General features: G+C 39.7%; 3 protein-coding genes across 5 annotated transcripts in view; 2 read left to right on the plus strand and 1 right to left on the minus strand.

The window, feature by feature from the left end:
- rnf24 (ring finger protein 24) overlaps positions 1-5558 on the plus strand; it is a 29383-nt gene extending 23825 nt beyond the window's left edge. For both annotated transcript variants that reach the window (XM_018695695.2, XM_018695694.2), the window contains exon 6: positions 1223-5558. In XM_018695695.2, coding sequence (XP_018551211.1) covers positions 1223-1364 — 142 coding nt within the window. In that variant the 3' untranslated portion in view covers positions 1365-5558. The remainder of the gene's footprint in view (positions 1-1222) is intronic.
- Positions 5559-6382: 824 nt separating this feature from the next.
- On the plus strand, positions 6383-19132 carry glb1 (galactosidase, beta 1). 2 transcript variants are annotated; one of them, XM_018695684.2, is made up of 18 exons: positions 6383-6550; positions 7299-7397; positions 12984-13048; positions 13671-13840; positions 14302-14452; positions 14738-14798; positions 14880-14974; positions 15052-15232; positions 15433-15491; positions 15588-15709; positions 16457-16497; positions 16628-16740; positions 16888-16962; positions 17055-17144; positions 17263-17376; positions 17652-17783; positions 17992-18231; positions 18397-19132. In XM_018695684.2, exons 3-18 carry the CDS (start codon positions 12992-12994, stop codon positions 18649-18651), a joined length of 1956 nt encoding a protein of 651 aa, XP_018551200.1. In that variant the 5' UTR covers positions 6383-6550; positions 7299-7397; positions 12984-12991; the 3' UTR covers positions 18652-19132. The 2 variants fall into 2 exon arrangements, with proteins under 2 accessions (XP_018551200.1, XP_018551199.1); XM_018695683.2 differs by lacking the exons at positions 6383-6550; positions 7299-7397 and adding an exon at positions 12695-12737.
- Positions 10835-12549, minus strand: ccdc86 (coiled-coil domain containing 86). Its single transcript, XM_018695690.2, has 4 exons — positions 11901-12549; positions 11558-11687; positions 11367-11441; positions 10835-11020 (listed from the first exon to the last, which is right to left on the minus strand). Exons 1-4 carry the CDS (start codon positions 12428-12430, stop codon positions 10868-10870), a joined length of 888 nt encoding a protein of 295 aa, XP_018551206.1. The 5' UTR covers positions 12431-12549; the 3' UTR covers positions 10835-10867.
- Positions 19133-19306: the final 174 nt, after the last annotated feature.

The raw sequence follows: 19306 nt of genomic DNA on the forward strand, positions 1-19306 counted from the left end.
GGTATGTTACTATTTTGGTTTTATGAATGTTCTCTCACGCAACCACAACAATAAACCAGGACTGACTGCAACTAACAATGACTTGTATTATTGTTTAATGGATCAGTTGTTTAGTTTATAAATGTCTGAAAATAGTGGCAAATAGCCATTATAATTTACCAGAGTCCAAAGCGATCTTTTCAAATTACCTCTTTTATTTGGTCAACAGTCCAGGATGATATAAAACAGCCTAAAGCAGCAAATCCTTAGACTGGTAAAGCTGGAACGACACAGTGTTTTGCATTTTGACTTGAAAAAACAAACAAATGAACTGACTGTTGAAAGAGTTTTGGTTAATATTCTTTCAGTTGACTGTTTCAGCTCTGCAGCCCCTGAATGCTGAACTGCAATATGCAGTTCAGCATTCCGTAAAGCCTACACTAAAAGATTCTTAAAATCTAAACTAATTCAGAAAATGTGAGAGACTACACACATGAGGACAAATAATGACAGATTTCACAGTTTTGTTCTCATAGTGTTTGATGTGTGACATAAGGACCAACACAGCACACCACACACTAACAGATTCACCACCAACAACCACTCTGGACTCTCAAATTTGAAATCTCGTGCGGTCAGATGCACCTTTAGAGTAAGCAAACACGGCAGACAACGATGTCTCTTGTTTGTTGTGCTTCTGTCTTCAGTCAGTTTGCTTCCTCGTTCCATTGCATGTGATGTTTGGCTTTCCTTGGTGTTCCCCCCACACAACAGGATTTTTGATCGTAAATAATGAACATGTTTAATATTCATCAGGGCAGCCCTGATCATCTTCCGAACAGATTGAGGAGAGTAAAATCACTCTGAACACACCTCACACCACAGGAAAATCTTACATGATAATCTTTACAACCATTAGATAATCTGTTTTTTGGTGACTTTGATCTGAAGTGGGGGATTATCTTGTTGTGTGTGAAGTTTTTGTTACTTAAGGGCACACATATGAACCAATACAATATGTTTTTAAACTGAATTCATCCAAAAGTATCAAGTAATAGGTGCAAGTGTTGGTTTGTTCACATCACTCAGTGTCGTCTGTGTCCTTGCTGTGTATGGAGGTTATACTAGCAACATTAAATAACCTCTGAGACTCAAGCTGAACCAAATTTACATCCTGTTTCCTCTGTTCATCTCCTGTCTTCCTCATTTTAACTTCTTCCCTGTTGCGTCTTCTCTCTCCCAGGTGCCTCATTAAGTGGTTGGAGGTGAGGAAAGTGTGCCCGCTGTGCAACATGCCCGTCTTGCAGCTCGCCCAGCAGGCTGGCAGCACAGATCCCACTGTGCCAATACAGCAGCCTCTGCCCGGCATCGAGAACCTGGTGTAGCAGACCCTCTCTAAAAGTACACTGCAGACACACACAAACACACATCCCATCACTCATACTTTCACCTGTACAGGTATGAGTCTGTGGACAGACTGGAGAAACTGGAGTAACTGCTCAGATACTCACGAAAACAGTGAATGGGCAGCCATCGTCACCTCTTATCTTTGCTTCGGTTCACAAAGGATTTCCCGATATCAGCTCTGACTGATAATCAACTGTTCTCATGTTTTTTTCTTTTCTGCGGACATTGAAGAAGAGTTGATCTAGAAGAAGTTTCCTTCTCGGCCGTGATGTGGTCGATAACTTTTTCACAACCAAAGCACTTTTCTGGGGACACCAGCTTAAGACCAGGATGGAAAAAAAACACAAAAGCCAAGAACTACACACTAAAATTGAAATTGTTTTTTTTTTGTTTTTTTTTTTAACAAGCACTTTACGAGAAGTCAAACCTTAATTGCTTGTGATCGTAGTAGCAAGGTCATGTTCTATATTTTATCATTAACTATTATTTCTGTGCACAGTGCAAAGCCACATGGGTTTTCATTTTTAATTAGTAAACTTTGATTTTTAAACAAATATATATATATATATCAAAGGGACAACAATACTTTTGGACAATGGTTTCTGTTCAGATTGCATACACACACACACACACACACTCGAGAAAATAACCTCAAAACAACCTCGAGACTTTATGTCTGACTAAATGTGAAAGGTCTGAATGTGTTGACACCCAGAAATCTACACACAGAAACACTAATACACTTTATATGAAGCCTACACAGTTTGTTCCCTCATCACCTGTTTTTCACAGCAATGTTACTGTTGTTATTATCCTTTTCTTTTTTATTATTTTTGTCAAAACAGGAAGGTGATACAGTGAATAAATAATATTTTCACTAAATTAATTTACCGGGTAACTTTCCTCTCCATGTGAGTGCTATTAGGAAAACACAGGCCATATACTGTCACCCCAGGCATCACTCATGATCTTTCTCTCTTTTTTTCTTTTTTGTTGGAAAAACAATTCAGGACCTCTCCAACAGAAAATCTAAATTTCAAAGTAACTACTTCAGCTACAGCTATAACCTGGTGCTTTGTCTATTAATCTGAAAACACTTACCAGTAATGAGGCAATATTAAACAAAAATCTATAAAATGACAGAAATGTTCCAGTTTTATCTTGCTTTGCTGCTGCGTTGTTTTATTTTATTGAAGCTGAGCTGTGAGAATGTTACGGTGGCTTGAGACACAAAAAACAAAACAAAGCAACAAATGTCAAACTGTTATTTTGATCTGTATTAAACTAGCATCACATATCCTGCTAAGAAATGAATGACAGTTCATTGTAGGAAGATCAGAATGAAGTTAAAATGTGCTGCACGTACAGCTGCAGTTCTCTTTACTTCTACCCCAGTGGAGGATTCCTATTTATTATTATTTTTAATTTATTATCATTTCTTGGTACAGCTGCATTGAGTGAATGAGTAAGCTAACTGACTGACACCTGCCCTCAGCATATCATCAGCATATCTTCTGGTTTATGATACACACTACTTTATAAAACATACATACATGCACAGAGGGAGGGGTACAAGCTTTGCCCCACCCCCTCACCCCCACCTCTCCTGCTTGGGCTGCCAGAGAGTCAGTGGTCAGCAGGTTGTAATGAAACAGCATTTCCATTCACACACGCGCACACACATACAGGGTAGTTCAGCTTTTTGGCTGCAGTATTCTGGTGCTTTCGCCTCTCTCTCTCTTTCTGTACGGTACAGGGTGCTTTTTGTGTTGTGCCACACATACAGTAACTCTGAGCCCTGCCTTTGTGTATGTTTTTTTTTTTGTCCTCACCTCTTTTTAGCTGCATTTGGTAAATGTGTTGTGGGGAAACATGCTGATGTGAAAGGGGGCAAAAAAAAAAAAAAAAAAAAAAGCTGTGCTTCACAGTGATGGACCCAAGATAAGTTGGAGATTGTGTTTTACCTGTGATATGTATCATCCAATGACAATTATATGTTAAATTTAAAGGTACAATCCGTGATCTAATGGTGAATAAGAGTCGTTCCACTATGTAGAAATAAATAATCAAATACATTAGACAAAATTAAACATAAAACATAATTTTGTTGTGTGTTTTGGTTTATATTTGTGGAGAAACACACAAAATCTAATCTGAAATATCTGTGAATATACAGTACCGCAAATTTAAACAGTAAAAAATGACTGATTGTGCCTTTAACAACAATATAAAATTTGATTTTATTCTCTAACCCTGTCATGGACAGAGTTGCACAGGTTCCTGACACATGGGCGGGTTTGACATGTGACAGTGTGTTTCACCCTCTGTGGCAGAAAAGCATTGTTACTGTCACCTCAGTGGTTTGAATGTTTTATCTCTGTTGAATGTCCGCCCACCCATGCTCCACACTGATGACCTTCATGGTGGGGTCAGAGCAAGCAGCAAGGTGAAAATGTCAACATTTAGATGAGAGAAAAGCAGGATTGCTCTGGTTGTTACAAGCCCTCAAAGCAGTGCTACTATTAACACTTAAAACTAAAATTCAAAGAAACAATATGTCCACATTAGCCTTATTTGAACAAAAACTGCCTCAATTACAAAAGAAAATGGACCAGGGCTGTGTTAATTGGCAATATCACAACCTCTTCACTAGACAGTGTATCGATGATTCATCTGGCCTGTTACTGAAAAGGTTGTGGTTTTATGTTGAACAAAATACACAAGTAAGGGCCTTCTTCAGTATGTTGTGTGATGTACAGTTATTTGGTACCTTCTTGCGTCTTAGTCGTTGGTTATGAAGAGGCTGTGACTGTTTCATAGGACTTATATCTCACTGCAGATGTTACAGAGTGATTCTAGTAATTCTGCCACTGTCCCTGAAAGATGACGTATTTTGTAGCTCAGTGCTAATAACACAAGTCTTAAAGCTTTGTTCCTGCTAATGGTTTTTGTTTGTGAATGTATGTTTCATGATGAGAGAAGGAAAAGAAACTGAGGAGATTTAATGTGAACGCATGCTATTTTGCATAGTCAAGTTGCCACTGATATCACCATTGTTAAAAGTATGTAGACAGTAGTGTCAGTAGTAGTGTATTTATACATGAGGTGCACATGAAATGCTCCTTCATATAAACTAAATGGCAGCTGAACACTTCCTGCCATTTGGCCATCTTAAGTGTTGTAAGTCGATTGTAAACACTTTTAGCCTTTCCACCCGTGCTTCCCCTCGTTTTCCCTCCCTGTGTGTGCCGTCCTAATCCCACTGACAACAAAGTGCCAACCGGAAAAATGAACTGTTATGAATCAAACGAGAAAGAAGGTTCTGTATCTTTGAAAAAAAAAAAAAAAAAGAGGAGAAGCTCTGTCAGATTATGGCCTAAATAAAGGAAGGAAACTGAGCCAGTCATGAATACAGTAATAAATGGCTTCCCACTGGTGCAATCACCATTGACGTCAGTGCTGCTTCTGACTTAACACCATTATAAATAGACAAGACGCAATCAGACGAAGTACAACAGTCCGTCAGGAACACGGCGACACATCAAAAATGAACTGATACTCAGAGTAGGAAGCGTCTGAATGATGGCATCAGAGAGTCATTTGTACTCCCTGCAGGTGGATGGTGTTTGATGGCAGAAAATGACGAAAATCTACTGTTTTATTAAAAGAAAACAGAAACAGAAATTGGTACATTTTTCCCTTATAGGTGAGGGGTTTCATTATATTTCTATGGTTGGTTTTAGCGACCAGGCCATTTAGGATTATCTATCACTGCCTCCCTGAAGTGAAGTCTTCTTGTTTGTATGGTGTGTTATTTATTCCTCTGTAGCTCTCTCTCACAGATAACCTCCCCCCTCTTTGTCCAAACAAACCCTCCCACCTTTACCTGAGGAAACCCTCTGCCCCCCCCCCTCTTTTTTTGTTAACACTGATTTTGTTTGTGGACTCTCACAGACATTGTTTGTAAAACTAAGAATTCTGCAGCAGAATATTTTTGGAGACAATTGCTGTACAGTATTTGTAAGCTCTATTTTTGTATATTGCTTTTTTGGAGAAAATAATATGCATTTTTTTCTTTTCTTGTTTTTGCTAATTTCATGTTTATTCATTTTAAGAAAATGTTGCATGTGACTGACTTGAACTGTAAATAAAATTTCCAAGTTTTGGAAAGATTTGAGTCTCTTTTTTAAACAAAACAAAACATATCTATCACCCAAATTATGATCCAACAATAATACTTAGTTTATTAAAGTGACAAAAGTTGAGCCATTGGATGAAAAAAAACAGTAGCCTATAAAATTTTACTCTTATACTAGTTTAGCTTGTTCTGACACTCTGCAAAATAGTGAGTGAGGCATTTCGTTTTTAATTTTGAATAAATTTACATTTCTAAAAATATATTTTTGCTTTGTCATTATGATTTACTGTGTGTAGAATTAAAAAAAAAAAGAATTTAAACCATTTTAACTTAAATATGTAACTATAGTAAGGTCTCACTTATGGACTCGTCTTAAATATACTCACAAAATGCACAAATATATTGTCCATTATTTAAAGTTTACTATAATTACTCAGATGTACAGTCGCCTGGATGTTGCTCCTTAACATTTGTGTAACACCACCATCTTGTGGGTAAAAGGCGTTTGTTCAGATTATCTGTATTATCTTGTCTAACTGAGGATCATATTCACATTTACCTTATGATTACACTTTTGAAAACAAGGAGCAGTATCACGCCCCACATTGAATATAATTTTGAGACAGAGCTGAAAAGGTTTTTATTGTAACTCTTAATTAACATCAACATTTATTCCTTCTTTAAAAAAAAAAGACATCGAAACAACAGACATCTTGCGGTGAAAACCTGAAGTTACGGAGAACTTGTTCAACTACTGTTCAACACATGAACACGTTAAAAAAAAACGAAGCAAAGAAATCTCCTCCTTAAATTTTTATACGCTCCTTTTCGTTGGCGAAACACCCCGCATACATTACCCACAATGCACGTCGATCACTGACGTCCTCTTTTTGATTCGGACAACAAACACAACAAATTCAGAAAACAGTTTAAAAATCTTATTTCATTCAACGGAAAAAAAATATTTTTAATGTCCAGACGGTTAGAAGAGTGTTTGGTGGTTCCGGAAATATCTTCAAAACAACGGTAGGTGTTCTTAAATCATTTCTGTGACTAATAATTTACGCGAAAGGCACAAACTGAAGCTGTGGCTAATGTCATGTTAGCGTCAGGTTAGCATCCAGCAGAAAGTGTGTGTGTGTGTATATATATATATTATATATATATATATATATATTATATATATATATATATATATATATATATATATATATATACATATTCATTGGTTAATCCATCCATCTATTTTATGCACTTCCAGGGTCGCGTTGCCTCAGTTCAAATTATTAAATCATCAGGAATTATTGTTACATACTGCTGGGAAACAATGACAAATGTAACATAGTGATAGATGTCTGTGAAGATTCTTAGTCCCTGGATGACTGAGACAATAATTCATTCATAATTTCCTCATACTATAATAGTTTAGCAGGTATGAAAAGGGTCTTGAAAAGTTCAAATGTATTTTATTGAAACCTGCAGAAACCCTGGTTAAGCTCATGTCTTTATAACTCCTCACCCTCAGATTTTGTTAATTTCCAAACCTTGAAGTTTTCTGCTCCGACTGATGCTGTCATCAGATTTTGTGCAGCTCTCTCTGGAACCATAAAAGCCTTTAAGCGGTGGTACTCCCTGAGACCTGTAAACAAACTGATGTGTAAAATCTGTGGAATTCCCCTTTCAGATAAAACAGCCTTTTTAATTTGTCTTGACTGTTCCCCCAGTGTCACATAAGGATTACTGACACACTGTATGAAATATTGTATCTTTACAGGTGGTTTCACGCCCATTCACACCTTAATTCCTGTGACTGACAAGTCTGACGTGACTGTCACATGACGTCAGTGACCCCTGGTGTAAAGGAGACTTACAGGTACAAATGTTTAAACTCAGTAGCATGCCTGGTCAGGAACTACATGTAAACCTAGTCAACCACACATGAAAGTACAATAAATGTACATGCTTCCTATAATTCCCCTCATCAAGTTATGTTATACTAACACAACAGTACGTAAGTCTGAATAAATGTGCTTTATTAAATCACCAAAAACAAAAACTGATGCACAGCATCAGGTCACAGAGGATTTCATCCCATTCTGTGATACTGGTCTGAATATAATTAGGCAAAAACTTACAAATTATTTTACGCACCTTCATCTCTTTTTTTGTCTGTGTTTAAGGAAACAGCCAGTTATGAACTTGAACTTGTACAGAAGAAATAAAAAACAGATGTTTTTATTTTATATTCCTAAAACCAAGAATGTGTCATAGTACGACCACATTCCAGTTTGAGTTCACAGTGGAAACCATGAGAAATGAATGTCTTAAGCTGTTCTTTTAATGTGGGTGAGGTCAGTCTCAGCCTCAGTAAGTCATTTTGATGTATAGTGACACACCCATGGTGCATTTATAGTCATTAATCAGAACCTTTTCCCACTGGCTGTTTAAAAAGACTAAAAAAAAATATCATTTTGTAATTACTTCACTCGGCTGACATAATGTAGGATATGGTGTTTCCAGTCAAATTAAGTACCTGGGTTTTTTAAAAAGATGTTTTTCAAGGTTTGCTTCCATATCTTGGCCTTCAACTCAAGGTAGATTGTTTCTCTTCACATAGATTATGAAACAGGAAAACCAACTAAACTAACAGTTCAAAAGTTTACTGATAAACCACCCCAAAGACTGAAAACACTGGTACAAGATTAGCTTTGTAAATAATTTAAAAAGTTGTTATAAGAAAAAGACACAAACCAAACTGTTCTGAGTTTTAACCAGACTTTTATTAGAACATTTGAACACTTAGTATCATCTAGATTTTTTAAACCCATCAACACAAGTGCTTCATAATATGATTATTAGGTTAAACATAAATTATATTCTATGTGAGTGACAGTACAAATAGATAAGGACAACACAACTAAGTCACAGCGTTCAGAAGAACTTGAACAGAACAACACTGAGGTGACAGAAAACCAGAGTGATCCCTGTGTACATGACCTCAACCTGTGCAGCAACAGCAGCGGTGTTAGTGGCAGTGGTGTTAGTGTTTGTCATGTTTGTGGTTATCGCTACTGTCGTCAACGCAGCCACGGTCGTTGTGGCTGCAATGGTTGTCGCAGCATTGGCTGTCGTGGCTGCAGCAGTCGTGGCGGCTGCAGCGGTCGTGGCTGCTGCAGCAGTGGCGGCTGCAGCGGTCGTGGCTGCAGCAGCGGTCGTAGCTGCAGCATCGTGCAGCGGCCGTCGTGGCAGCAGCTGTTGTGGCAGCAGCCGTCGTGGCTGGAGCGATGGTGGTTTGGCCACTTGCTGATGCTGTTAATCAATGAATAAAACATCAATATCCCCTGTATCACTTTTCCTAAAACTTAAAACTCTCTCTGTAACAAGAACATGTTTTACTCACCGATGAGCAGGAGTTGGATCAGAAAGATCAGAAGCATTTTTAATCTCTGTCACATCTGAAAGAAAATTGAAAATGTTACTTACTCAGACAAAGAAAATGGCCTCTTCCATTTAATGAGCAAGTTAAAGATTAACTCGGTCTATCAGAGATTTCTCAAAAAAATGATGGAAATCAGTTAAGTACTCACAAAATTTCTCTGGATTTTATTTCTCTCGCTGGCTCCAGCTGTGATGTTAATGCTGCTTTCTCTTGTCTCGGTCTTAAATGAGTTCACCCACAGATTTAACTCAACCTCTGAGTTTGTCACAGCCTTTATATGTCGATTGACAGACAGGAAAAAATAGACCCAGCGGCATCGGTCAGCTCAATGTAACAAATTGCTTTGTTCATCTGTGCATTTTAAAGCAACAGAAAGGATTTACAAAGCAAACAGGTTGGTGACGAGCTGTAGGAGTTGTCCTCCTGTGTGGCACAAAGACACCAGTGTGTGTGACAACTTTGAATTATTAAAGCAAATAACAATGTATGTGCCATGTTAAGTCCATGGAATGAGAATAAAGGTGAGGGAATGTATGTAACCTGCTCTCCAAATTTACTCTGCTATTTTGGGTTGACATACATCAGACTGAAACCTTGTCTCAAGATGCATTCACTTGCATAGATGTTGCGTTATAAAGTCATGTGTCATGACCCAAACCAGTATGTTGCTGGTCACAGTAAAACTCCCAATAACTATCCTGTGATGTGATGCCTCAGTTGAAGACAGTGCTTTTACTTGTTCTTCTACTTTATTTATTTACTTGTGATTAAAAAAGTAGAGTCATAGTCAGGACTCAGTGATGCCAGTTACACAGTCCATCTGTCTAAGGTTTCATACCAGACCAAGTAAGATAATATGCTAATAAGCTAAAACAGCAATAAACTAAACAATAGATATGTGTTACTGTCAGTGTAAATGCTGTGAACATCACTTGGTCCCGTGACAAAAGCCTCTTACTCAACACATCGTTAAATGAACTAAAGATAAATGATGTCTGACGTGGGACAGTGTCCCACCCAAAACTCCCACACACTGAAGAAGATGAGAAATTAGGGTTGCAGCTCATGATCATTTTCACTGTTGATTAATCTGATGATTATTTTCCTGATGTATTCATTTTTAATAAAATAGTGAAAAATGCCAGTTTCCCAAGACATTGAGTTTACTCTCTGACACAAATGATCAAAATAGTTGCTGTTTTTTTTTTCCTGGGAATCGACTCATTTATGAATCAGATGTTTCAGTTGTTTAAAAATTCAGATTCCTCAGCTTCCAAACCAGCAACATACACTCAAAGGTTAAAGGACTACTGGTCTGAAAACAACAGTCAGGAGTCAAACTGGTTTTACTTGCTGTGATCACTTCTTCTGTCCGTAGTGACCCTGTAGAGACCCCTTCTTTATGTAAGTACAATGTAATGTGATGGAGACAAAGTCCAGTAGAATTCACTTTCTTACTTTGTCTCCACCACAGCTCATTACAGCAACACTATCTGGTTAAACAAAAAAATGGAATCTGGTCCTACAAGGACTGGAAATTTGGAAGATACCCACGTAATTTGCTTATATTGATAGATAAGTTTTGATCAACTTTAAAGTATATTTTTACAGAACAGACTGTGGATTCTGTCCAGCTTGAACAGAGAAAAAGAGAACTGATTATTGATGATCACCTTTGTGCCCACCTGACCAGCAGCAATCACACCTGTTGTGCTGCATGTTACATTTATTCATTTATTTTTACTCTTTTTATTTTTACATCATTTAGAAAACATTTCTAGGGTTAATGTGTAAATCTGTCCTCTCAGAGAAACATGTCAGATCATGTTTGTTGTGTCACAGACGTCTGAATATAAGACATTCAGGCAAAGTACTGAACAGACGCGTTTTTATTATCCCAGTCTTTAGGTTAAGTTTTTGTCAGCCTTGTTGTTTTTTTGTCCTTTGGCTTTTTCGTTCTGTTTCTGTGACTTCTGCAGCAGAGCCAGCGTGTCCCTCTTCTCGATTTTCCTCAGCTGTTTCTTCTTCATCCTCTTGATCTTTGCCGTGTTTCGGATCTGAGACAGAGATGAGATGACAGGAAAATAAGCATGAGGTCAAATCAGCGACAGGAAAGAGTTTATTCTAGCTGCTTTTAATCTTCATTACGTCTGTTTGTATTGTACAAATTGCCAGGCTTTTAACTACCCCACTGTCTTTTAGGACTAATTTTAAAGTACCAGCCTCCATTACTAACTCTGTGCTGTTTTATAATGCTTCAGTGCCTCTTAGATCCCCTGCTGACAGTTTTCTAAATACAAACTTTCATACAAAAGAAATAAACTGGTTGCTCAGCCTTTTTTGTCTTCATATTCTGTACACAGTGTGCAGAAATTCATAAATGTTGTGTATCTGTTGACGTACCACTTGCACAATTTCTGCTTTGCGTTCGTTCTCCGCTCGTCGTTTCAGGTTTTCTTCTCTCCTCTTCCTCTTGTCCTATTCAGGCAAGAAAAACAGAATAAATCAAAGGGTGCGAGAGCTCTTCTGTTACAGTGTTCAAACAGACCTGCATCAGCGCACAGCTTTTTTTTTTTTTTTTTTTTTTTTTTTACCTCTTTCTGTCTGGCTTTCTCCTCTTTAAGCTGCAAAGAAAACTGTTTCACCAGCTCCTTCTCTCGCTTGGCCTCCATCTTCTTTTCCCAGGAGGAGCACAGTGGTTTATCTCTGACCAGCGCAGAGAACCTGCAGAAATTAAATTATTTATGATTAATTGTCAGGTAACATTTAACCATTTTAGACCTACTACTTTCCAAACTTAAACACAAAATGGTGCAGGGTGGAAATGGTCCAATAACCGGGCTTCTGAGGCAGAGCAATTAATTCACCTTTGACCTAATGATGGAAAACACTTCTCCAGAATCAGACCTCAGTGGGGTTAAAATAAACTGGCCTCACCTCTGCTTGTTCCGGTTCTTCCACACTCGTCCAGATTTCGGTTTTCCCAGCGGAATGGCCGGATTTTGTTTCCCTCCTGGATCCAGACGGGGTTTCTTCTGTGGGACCGGCTCTGAATTCGCAGGGGCCGTTTCTGCCGGTGCAGGAGTGGGCGGATGTCCGTCTCCGCTGCCGTTAACCTCGGCTGCGGCTGCTGGCTCTGACACGGCAACCGGCGGCTCCGGTTCAGCGGCAGCGGGCGTGCTGGACTCCTCCTCAGGCAGACTCTCGGGTTTCCGCTCTGGCTCTAGCTCCTCCGTGGTTTTCTCCTCCGCCGCCGGCACCTCCTGGATCACAGACCTCCTGGTCCTCCGGCTGGGAGTCCTCGTCGGGGCTTCTGAGTGTAGCAGTGCGGCGGGAGGACGCACTGTGCGGCCGCTGCGGGTCCGTCTGGTCTCCGGTGGCGGTTCCTGGACCTCCTCCTCCTCCTCGACGTGTCCCGCCACAGAAGCGGTCTTTTCTGCTGCTGTAGCTTTCTGTCTTCTCGACATGTTTTCTAATTAAGTTGACAACACCACATTAATCTGACAAACTTCTTTACCCACGTGTGATCACAGCCTGCGATATGTACACTGCTCTGTTTCCGACTCGGTGACGGATGTAAACAACGTGGATAACGCATTATCGCCCCCTGCAGGTCTGGAGGAGGAACTGCAAATTCCTGTTCTTCAGTCCTGAGAACTGCTATTCATTTCTTCTACAATGTCCTTTCTTTAACAGTTTCTGATGAAAGCGAATGTGATCTCAGTGCTTTCTTTCATTACTCTCAGATGTATAGCTATTATTTTTATTTTACAGGTGTGTATGTAGAAATTCTTTCATCCGTTCAGCATCTCTGTAAAACGCACAACACTGACACCCATTGGCTAATAAGCGTCATTACACCACAACAGTATCACGGCATCACATGACTTTACTTCCGCAACTCATAGCACACTAATTCAAACACCACAGTGTAATCAGGGAAGTGAGAGCTGTAGTTTACTGTGTCTTGGTAAATACCGCACGTAAAGTTACATTAACACCATTTTGCTTTTGAAACAGGAGGAAACATGTGTCTACTCAATGCTGGAGGCACACTGCTGCTGTTGCTGCTGTTTGGACAGTCAGTAAGTACATCTGAGTGTCTACAGATTTTATTCTCTGTACTTTGTATTTTGTACTCTTCTATACTCTCAGTATTGTGGGAGCTGCAGCCTAACAGCTGTAGATAAGCCTCCCCATCACATTTCAAAACACAGCATTTGAGCTCAGAGTCAATCCCAGACTGGCTGTCAGGCATTTAATGCACAACCCCTGAGTTTTTAATGTTTTCTGATTGCGCTAAAGGTTTGAAACCAGCAATGTTTGTCTGCAGATTATATTTGCTCAGCTGTTCAGTCATGGTCTGTTCAATAAAACAAACTCAGGATTGTTTTTCATCAAGTATATGATACCTGTATTATCTAGTCCAAGACACTGATCAGGCCTTAAGAACACCTTCAACATGACAATATTTTAAAATGTGTAGGTACTGTATTTTATAACTGAGATGTATTCACAGCCTGAAGTGTACAGTCAGCCATTCTTGAGTGACACAACCTGAGATCAGCTGAGGAGTCAGCCCTGTGCCATAAAAAATATGAAACATTAATCACAGTGGAACACAATATGCATGGATTTAGCTCTCTGCTAATGAATAATGATCTCTGCTGTACTTGATGAGTCAAATTATGTCGTGTTTCTCTGCAGCTCAGCACTCCTCGTTCATTCAGCGTGGATTACCGGAGTGACTGCTTTCGGAAGGATGGGAAAGAGTTTCGCTACATATCAGGAAGCATCCATTACAACAGGATCCCCAGAGTCTACTGGAAAGATCGGCTGCTCAAGATGTACATGGCAGGGCTGAACGCCATCCAGACGTAGGTTTACCTCCTGTCTCAGTCCCTGAAGGCTTCGCTCTGACTTTGGTCTGTTGTCTCAAGCTCAGGCTGCTGCGGAGACTGTATCATGTTACAACTGACTTCAATACAACAGCTTATTAATCAAGGAAAAGGTGTGTGTTTAGACTCACACTGTGTTCAAATCGTTGCAGCCAAAAATGCTGCGTTCAAGAGCAGCCTGCAGCATTATGGTATCACTCTCTGGAATCACTGAGGCCTACATGGCATCAAACTAGTCGACAGGCTTTTAAGCATAAAATTAAATCTGGATCTGATCCATAGACCATGTTTAATTTGTTGTTTGTTTGTAATATGTAAACTCTGGACTAAAGTGGATTATTCTGGTGAAATCTGATGCCATTTATACGTAACACTGATGAATAAACATCATATTGTTTATTAAAATCTAACAGCATGCTGACACTTTTTTCATTTTGAAGGTACGTTCCCTGGAACTACCACGAGGAGTCTCCAGGTCGGTACAGTTTCAGTGGAGACAGGGATTTGGAATATTTCCTTCAGCTGGCCCAGGACATCGGTTTGCTCGTCATCCTCCGGCCGGGACCGTACATATGTGCAGAGTGGGACATGGTGAGTGAGGCCGTCAGAGCGTGTGGCCGCTAGGTGTTCAGTACAAGTCAAACATACCAAACATACCACTTTCATTTTCTATTTGTTTCAGAACATTTCCACTGAGCCCAAACTAACAGTCACAAGTTTAGAAATGTTTTACATCCACATTATAAGTTCAGTTCTTACAGATGCTGCATATTTTACGTCACTTGAATTTCTGTTGCATTTAGACTTTATGTGCTCTGTCCATTTTCTGTGCATTAAGCCATTTAAATGACACGCTTTTGTTCTGCTGTCAAACAGGGTGGGCTGCCTGCCTGGCTTCTCAACAAGAAAAACATCGTGCTGCGGTCTTCAGATCCAGGTGAGAATTAAAAGTCGAACAGGACGAGTGATGAGTGGAGTGGCATGCTGCAGTAAATACAACATTATATGTGTTTTTCAGATTACATTGCAGCAGTGGATAAGTGGATGGGGAAGTTACTGCCTATGTTAAAACCTCATCTGTATCAGAACGGTGGTCCCATCATCTCTGTACAGGTAAGTGAGTTTGTGTTTGTTCATTAACATGTCACTGCAGCACTTTATTCAATAAGAACCTCTCCCTCCTGATGTAGGTTGAGAATGAATATGGCAGTTACTTCGCTTGTGACTACAACTATCTGCGTCACCTGACCAAGCTGTTCCGGTCCCACCTGGGGGAGGAGGTGGTGCTCTTCACTACGGACGGGGCCGGGCTCCAATATCTCAAGTGTGGCTCGATACAAGATCTCTACGCTACTGTTGACTTTGGGCCCGGTAGGTGACACACACATTGTATCATTGCATCAGGTAACGTTGACTTGTAGAAGCAACATGAAATGAGATGTATAATAGTTGCATTTTTTGTGATTTAAATGGTCAGCGTATTGTTTTTTTCTCAACATTGACTCATTTTCATATTTTGTGTTAGTCAGACATCATGAGGAAGTTGTGTTTATCTCTGTTCCTTCTTCTAGGTGCAAATGTAACGGCTGCCTTTGAAGCACAGAGACACGCTGAGCCTCATGGACCTTTGGCAAGTATTTCCTCTTGATACATGATGTAATTTCCAACTTAAACAACACACAGTATTTTCTTTTCGATGCTTACAGAGTTGCATCTGTTATCTCAGGTGAACTCTGAGTTTTACACCGGCTGGCTGGACCACTGGGGATCGCCTCACTCCGTCGTGTCGTCTGCAGCAGTGGCCAAGGCCCTAAACAAGATCCTGGCCACAGGAGCGAACGTCAACCTGTGAGTGGACAAATAAAGACAATAAAGTAAACAGAATAACTTACTAGTTATACACTGTACATGTGCAAATACACAAGAACTGGAGGAGAGATTGTATTACTCATATACTATATACTGATAAAATGACCCCAAGCTTCCCTGATCTCTGCTGGCATGGTTGCAGGCAGCTGGGTATTTTATTCCAGCCCAGAATAGCAGTTAAGTTCTTCTAAATTCAATATTAATAGCTATGAACATAAATCTCTCACCATGTCTGCAGCTGGGCAGCTAAAGTCCAAAAAAGACAAATAGCAGGTCTAGTTTTTTTGGCTGCTAGCTCCAAGTTTTTTAATGAATAATAAATGATTTAAAACATCTTGACATGGGAAGAGTAGCAGATACACTAAGTGATTTTAATTGTGATCCTGGAATAATTGTGCATACATGAGGAAATTCCTTTCAACTGCACCAGTCTGCAGTTAAATGAGACATGAGTAAAATTTTGTCTGAGTCTGTACAATTAATTATTTTGGAATTACCGGTCAGGTAGAAATCAACTAAATATGTTGAATAATGTGGTTCCATACTGTAGTTGTGCACTGCTATCTCCCCTCCTACATGCTGTGTGTTGCTTTGGTGGTTTATCAGTGTATTGTCATTCAAAAACAAAGGAAGAAGAAGCAAAAAAAAGATCCTTATCACAGAGAATAAAAAAAGGCAAAGGGTCTATGTCTACTTTTTGTAGTTTGAAACTCTCTCTCCTCACAGGTACATGTTCATAGGAGGAACAAACTTTGGATACTGGAACGGTGAGCGCACTTGCACAGACTGGTCTGATGAGATGACACAATCATTCTGAATGACGCACAGTGAAGCCGCTTGAGCTCATGTCGTTGCCAAAAAGTGACTCGCTCTCTGATTTCCTTTTAATCCCCTCAGGTGCCAACTCACCGTACGGCTCGCAGCCTACGAGCTACGACTACGATGCCCCGCTCACGGAAGCAGGAGACCTCACAGAGAAGTACTTTGCCATCAGGGAGGTGATCAAAATGGTGCGTACACTAGTACAGATTTCCACTTTTGCAGTTTTGAACATGAAAAACCAAACAGTAGAGAACATTTAATCATATTAAATCATGTTTTTGAGCTTACATATGGTACATGTTATTCAGAAGAACTAAGGTGTCATTCCACAATAGTACCGTAAGATACCAGAGGGACCAGTACCACCGACAACTCCAAAATATGCATATGGAGCTGTTGGGATGAAAAAGGTATGAACTCCTATATGTATTCCAAATTATTAAAGCACGTCTAATGATTTTAAAGATTAATGTTAAAAAAAAAACACCCTCTCTGTCTGCAGCTCCAGACGATATCAGATGCCTTAGAAAAACTGTCTTTCTCTGGCCCGGTCAAAAGCATGTATCCTCAGACTTTCACTGACCTGAACCAGGTATCCTTTAATCCTTTACTTACAGTTGTTTTTTCTTTTTCAAGTTTACCAGTAATAATCATTAAATATGTAGTTGTTTTTTTTTTTGTTTACTATTTGTCCCCCTCTGTCCTTTCAGGCTTTTGGTTATGTGCTCTACAGGACAACTCTTCCTGTTACCTGCAGCAAACCAACTCCTCTGTCATCCCCACTGAACGGAATCCATGATAGAGCATATGTGTCCGTGGACGGAGTGAGTGTGTATCTGCATCATCTTCACATCATCACCATTGAATATACTACACTGCACATGTGACTGTTTTTTTTTTTATCAGATAGAAATGATTTCATACACTGCTCATCAGTAAATTAGTTTAATGTGCCTGCTAATAAACACATGACTAGTACTATCCAAAATGTCTTCATAGCACCATCATCATTTTACTAATTTTGGACAGCATCTTGTTTAGACAAAGTTCTTGTATGGTTGATTGTTTTTAGACAACACTGTCCTGATTCCTTCTCAAGGTGGCTGTAGGGATTCTTGAAAGGAACAAAGCCTTAACTGTAAATGTGACGGGGACAGCTGGCAGTCAGGTGGAGATACTGGTGGAGAACATGGGCCGAATCAACTATGGAAAAGATATCAATGACTTCAAGGTTTTTTTTTGTTTGTTTGTTTTCCCACTTCTTCAAAGAAACAGTTTGTTTGTTTAAATACAAGTGCATACTTTACAATCACAAAAAACTAGAGTTAAATACAACCTGTAGATATTTTGTGTGACATTAAACTCAGATATAACAGGTTATTTACTAACGTCCTTGGTTTGTGCTCCCTCTCTGCTCTCCCCTTGTCTTTTTATCTCAGGGTTTGGTGTCTAACCTCACTCTGGAAACAGAAACGCTCACTGGCTGGACCATGTACAGTCTCAGTATTGATGACGCAGTCAGCCAGGGCCTTCTCGGGGGAAAACAGCCCCCACCAACGGACCCTCCTCAGCCTGCTCCTCTCTCCCTTCCAGCCTTCTACGGGGGCAGCTTCATCATCCCTGATGGCATCCCAGACCTCCCTCAAGACACCTACATCAAACTGCCCAAATGGAGGAAGGCATGTGACCCATACAGGATATTTAGTTAGAGTTAGGAATCCTAATCGATTTATGATTTAAGTTATTTATCAAGCAAAAATGCCAAATGTCGGTCGTGGTTTGGTCATTTTGTAAAGCACATGAAAACCAACTAACTGACCTGTCTATACATTTCTGTCTTTCAGGGCCAGGTCTGGATTAACGGCTTCAATCTCGGTCGTTACTGGCCGGCTCGAGGCCCTCAGGTGACGCTTTTTGTTCCCGCCAACATCCTCAGCACGGCCGCACCCAACAACGTGACTGTGCTGGAGCTGGAGGAGGCTCCCTGTGGCTCAGGGCCGTGCACTGTGGAGTTCACTGACACCCCTGTCCTGAATGGACCCGTCACCTCTCACGACAAACAAGACTGGGGACTGTTTGCTAAAGAGGATTTGTTGTGATGATAAGGGAACTCTCACTGCTGAACATGAATCAATTTGCACTACTCGCTGATGTACAGTCCCAAATTAGCACTTCTTGTTTCAGTTTGATTTTTAAAAAAATCTATATTATGTGAAAGGAGATTTATATGGGATTTGACATCAATGATTGAATGCGTTTCTGTGAAATGTGAAGAAATGTGTTTTAAGCCAAATGCCATATTTTGCCATCACATCAAGTGTGGGTGTCTCTACCTCACTGATTCTTTCTTCTTCGCTAAGGGATTATTGCCAATTAAAGCACTGCCAACACATAGCAAGCTGTGTTTCAGAGAACATTTTATTTATTATGTTTAAAACACATCAGGGAAATATCCACTGGAACTGCTGATATGTAGCTTCTAGTAGTTTTTAAATGACTTTGTACACCATCTGAATGATTTATGCCTGTCAAGCGTATGCCTTTAATCGAAAAAATAAAACATATTTCATAATGCTTCAATTATCCCATTTCTTTGAGATTTTAGATAATAAATATTTTGATGTGACCTGATAAGTTAGATGTCACCCGTAGTAAAATGTATAAAGGATGCTAAATATGACTAAACTGTATTGGTGTCTGTTTTAGGAAATAAAATGAATGTGGAGGAAAACTGTTCAGGTGCTACATGCAGCA

Source organism: Lates calcarifer, linkage group LG5 (genome assembly GCF_001640805.2).
Source record: "Lates calcarifer isolate ASB-BC8 linkage group LG5, TLL_Latcal_v3, whole genome shotgun sequence".
Lineage (NCBI taxonomy): Eukaryota > Metazoa > Chordata > Actinopteri > Centropomidae > Lates > Lates calcarifer.